Raw genomic sequence first — 4,831 nt, 5'->3', positions numbered from 1 at the left:
ACAACCCTAAGCACACAGCCAAGACAACGCAGGAGTGGCTTCTGGACAAGTCTCTGAATGTCCTTGAGTGGCCCAGCCAGAGCCCGGACTTGAACCCGATCGAACATCTCTGGAGAGACCTGAAAATAGCTGTGCAGCGACGCTCCCCATCCAACCTGACAGAGCTTGAGAGGATCTGCAGATAGGAATGGGAGAAACTCCCCAAATACAGGTGTGCCAAGCTTGTAGCGTCATACCCAAGAAGACTCGAGGCTGTAATCGCTGCCAAAGGTGCTTCAACAAAGTACTGAGTAAAGGGTCTGAATACTTATGTAAATGTGATATTTCCGTTTTTTATTTGTAATACATTTGCAAAAATGTCTAAAAACCTGTTGTTGCTTTGTCGTGATTGGGTATTGTGTGTAGATTGATGAGGAAAAAAAGAAAAAAAATATGTTTTAGAATAAGGCTGAAACGTAACAAAATGTGGAAAAAGTTAAGGGGTCTGAATACTTTCCGAATGCACTCCCCCTACCGTTAGGTTTGGGGCTATGGTTAGTTAGTTGTCCAGTTTGAGTCTCTAGTTTAGGGTCAGGTGTTAGGGTTAGTTACCTGTCCAGTTTGAGTCTCTGGGCCAGCAGTCTCCAATCGGCCCCGTTGGGACAAGGTGTATCCAGGCTGCTGCAGATCTTCTGCCTGATCAGATAGGGGATCTGGAAAGCACTGGGTCCTGCTAGAGCCATCCCGTTAGGGTTAGTGTCCATCAGCAGGAACTCAGAGTCCAGGGGCCGACAGTCCTATAGGGCCAGAGGAATATATAAAGGGTTATATAGGAACACATAGGGACAGAGACATACACATGTCCTGTATAGCTACGAGCCATGAACTATATAGTCCAGGGGACTGCTGTCTTCTTAGGTCATTTGAACCAAATAAACAGGATTAGAGCATAGAGAGTAGCAGCCACACACATATTAAAGGACTGTTATTGTTAAGAGCCAAAAAAAGAGTCCATCTCTTTGGTTGGATCATATCAACACATATCTTGGAGAGGCATATTGTGTGAACTACATCATATGTGACCTGAGTGTTACCTTGGTGATGTTAAAGTCGAGACTGAAGCTCTGTAATGTAGTACTGTATATCATGGAGGAGCATATTGTATCATAGTATTGTGTCGTATACAGTGGGGGGAAAAAAGTATTTAGTCAGCCACCAATTGTGCAAGTTCTCCCACTTAAAGATGAGAGAGACCTGTAATTTTCATCATAGGTACACGTCAACTATGACAGACAAAATGAGAAAAAATAATCCAGAAAATCACATTGTAGGATTTTTAATGAATTTATTTGCAAATTATGGTGGAAAATAAGTATTTGGTCAATAACAAAAGTTTCTCAATACTTCTGTTTTCTGTAAGTCTTCACAAGGTTTTCACACACTGTTGCTGGTATTTTGGCCCATTCCTCCATGCAGATCTCCTCTAGAGCAGTGATGTTTTGGGGCTGTCGCTGGGCAACACGGACTTTCAACTCCCTCCAAAGATTTTCTATGGGGTTGAGATCTGGAGACTGGCTAGGCCACTCCAGGACCTTGAAATGCTTCTTACGAAGCCACTCCTTCGTTGCCCGGGCGGTGTGTTTGGGATCATTGTCATGCTGAAAGACCCAGCCACGTTTCATCTTCAATGCCCTTGCTGATGGAAGGAGGTTTTCACTCAAAATCTCACGATACATGGCCCCATTCATTCTTTCCTTTACACGGATCAGTCGTCCTGGTCCCTTTGCAGAAAAACAGCCCCAAAGCATGATGTTTCCACCCCCATGCTTCACAGTAGGTATGGTGTTCTTTGGATGCAACTCAGCATTCTTTGTCCTCCAAACACGACGAGTTGAGTTTTTACCAAAAAGTTATATTTTGGTTTCATCTGACCATATGACATTCTCCCAATCCTCTTCTGGATCATCCAAATGCACTCTAGCAAACTTCAGACGGGCCTGGACATGTACTGGCTTAAGCAGGGGGACACGTCTGGCACTGCAGGATTTGAGTCCCTGGCGGCGTAGTGTGTTACTGATGGTAGGCTATGTTACTTTGGTCCCAGCTCTCTGCAGGTCATTCACCAGGTCCCCCCGTGTGGTTCTGGGATTTTTGCTCACCGTACTTGTGATCATTTTGACCCCACGGGGTGAGATCTTGCGTGGAGCCCCAGATCGAGGGAGATTATCAGTGGTCTTGTATGTCTTCCATTTCCTAATAATTGCTCCCACAGTTGATTTCTTCAAACCAAGCTGCTTACCTATTGCAGATTCAGTCTTCCCAGCCTGGTGCAGGTCTACAATGTTGTTTCTGGTGTCCTTTGACAGCTCTTTGGTCTTGGTCATAGTGGAGTTTGGAGTGTGACTGTTTGAGGTTGTGGATAGGTGTCTTTTATACTGATAACAAGTGGAGGACAGAGGAGCCTCTTAAAGAAGAAGTTACAGGTCTGTGAGAGCCAGAAATCTTGCTTGTTTTTAGGTGACCAAATACTTATTTTCCACCATAATTTGCAAATAAATTCATTAAAAATCCTACAATGTGATTTTCTGGATTTTTTTTCCTCAATTTGTCTGTCATAGTTGACGTGTACCTATGATGACGATTACAGGCCTCTCTCATCTTTTAAGTGGGAGAACTTGCACAATTGGTGGCTGACTAAATACTTCCCCCCCCCCCACTGTATATGAGCGTTACCTTGGCGATGTTGAAGTCGAGGCTGAAGCTCTGTCCCTCCCCCTCCACCTGCCAGACACACAGCTGACAGGTGAGCTCACAGGTACTGAGGCTGAGGCGCTCTAGGGTGAAGGTACAGTGGAGGTACCGCTGGGAACCGTTCCAGATGTGGTAGAACGGGATCTCCTAGAGAACAAGAACAGAATAACATTACAGTCTAGAACACAATATGACCCAATATAAAGGTTTCAGATGTGACTAGCTGCCCCGTGAGAGGGTATGAGCAGCAGAATGATCACGATCTTAGTTGACTTATATTAGTGGAGAAAGCCGGGTTTCCAAAGATCCCGGTTCTAAATGAGCAGGTCGTTGAGTTGATGGTTGAGTTCTGAGAGAGGAAGAAAAACAGGTCTCTATTCTGAGTAGATTATGAATACATGAAGCTACCATAACTTTTTCACACCAAAGATTTTAAAGTGACTAGGTTTTAATAGCAGATACTGAGGCTCCAGTCAGGTACCTGCTGAATGTCTGATTGAATTTATTCATGACTAAAATGTTCTCTCCCTGTTGCTCAGAGAAGCACTGAGGTAAGATAGAGGTACTATATACAAAAGTATGTGGACTCCCCTTCAAATTGACGGGTGTATAAAATCGAGCACACAGCCATGCAATCTCCGTGGACAAACATTGGCAGTAGAATGGCCTTCCTGAAGAGCTCAGTGACTTTCAACGTGGCACCGGCATAGGATGCCACCTTTCCAACAAGTCAGTTCGTCAAATGTCTGCCCTGCTAGAGCTGCCCCTGTCAACTGTAAGTGCTGCTATTGTAAAGTTTGGTGGAGGAGGGATAATGTTCTGGGGCTTTTATTCATGGTTCGGGCTAGGCCCCTTAGTTCCAGTGAAGGGAAATCTTAACGCTACAGCATGAAATGACATTCTAGACGATTCTGTGCTTCCAACTTTGTGGCAACAGTTTGGGGAAGGCCCTTTCCTGTTTCAGCATGAAAATGCCCCTTTGCACAAAGCGAGGTCCATACAGAAATGTTTTGTCGAGATCGGTGTGGAAGACCTTGACTGGCCTGCACAGAGCCCTGAGAGAGAGAGACGGAGAGAGACACGGAGAGAGACGAAGACAGACACAGAGACAGACAGAGACGGAGAGAGACACGGAGAGACAGACGGAGAGAGACAAATGGAGAGAGACACAGAGAGACAGACGGCGAGAGACAGACGGAGAGAGACAGAGAGACAGATGGCGAGAGACACAGAGAAACGGCGAGAGACATACGGCGAGAGACAGACAGAGAGAGACAGACGGAGAGAGAGACAGAGAGACAGATGGCGAGAGACAGATGGAGAGAGACAGAGAGACAAATGGTGAGAAACAGACGGAGAGAGACAGAGAGACAGACAGAGAGAGACAGACGTAGAGAGAGACAGAGACAAACGGAGAGAGACAGACGGAGAGAGACAGAGAGACAGACAGAGAGAGACAGACGTAGAGAGAGACAGAGACAAACGGAGAGAGACAGATGGAGAGAGACAGACGGAGAGAGAGACAGACGGAGAGAGAGACAGACGGAGAGAGAGACAGAGAGACAGGCGGAGAGAGAGACAGAGAGACAGAGAGACAGACGGAAAGAGAGACAGAGAGACAGACGGAGAGATACAGAGAGACAGATGGCGAGAGAGACAGACGGAGAGAGAGACAGAGAGACAGATGGAGAGAGAGACAGACGGAGAGAGAGACAGAGAGACAGACGGAGAGAGACAGAGAGACAGATGGAGAGAGACACAGAGAGACAGACACAGAGGACCACTGAGAGACAGACACAGAGAGACAGAAGGAGCGAGACACAGAGAGACAGACACAGAGGACCACAGAGAGACAGACACAGAGAGACAGACAGGGAGAGAGACAGAGAGAGACAGACGGAGAGAGAGAGAGAGACGGAGAGAGAGACAGACGGAGAGAGAGACGGAGAGAGAGAGACGGAGAGAGAGAGACAGACGGAGAGAGAGACAGACGGAGAGAGAGAGAGAGACGGAGAGAGAGACAGACGGAGAGAGAGAGACGGAGAGAGAGACAGACAGAAAGAGAGAGACGGAGAGGTAATAGAGGTAGAGATGGGGGTAA

At 46.7% G+C, this 4,831-nt stretch overlaps 1 protein-coding gene across 1 annotated transcript; it reads right to left on the bottom strand.

Moving 5' to 3' along the window:
• Window positions 1-591: 591 nt before the first annotated feature.
• LOC311120863 (netrin receptor UNC5A-like) lies at window positions 592-2,877 on the bottom strand (the record flags this gene model as incomplete). Its single annotated transcript, XM_084195423.1, has 2 exons — window positions 592-776; window positions 2,713-2,877. Coding segments are annotated over 2 exons (350 nt in total), but the record flags the coding sequence as incomplete, so codon positions are not given.
• Window positions 2,878-4,831: the final 1,954 nt, after the last annotated feature.

The sequence above is a fragment of the Coregonus lavaretus genome (assembly GCF_964263955.1).
Source record: "Coregonus lavaretus genome assembly, contig: HAP1_SCAFFOLD_10317, whole genome shotgun sequence".
Taxonomy (NCBI): Eukaryota; Metazoa; Chordata; class Actinopteri; order Salmoniformes; family Salmonidae; genus Coregonus; species Coregonus lavaretus.
The sequence above is the reverse complement of the archived record's forward strand: the minus strand, read 5'-3'. Positions and strand labels throughout refer to the sequence as shown.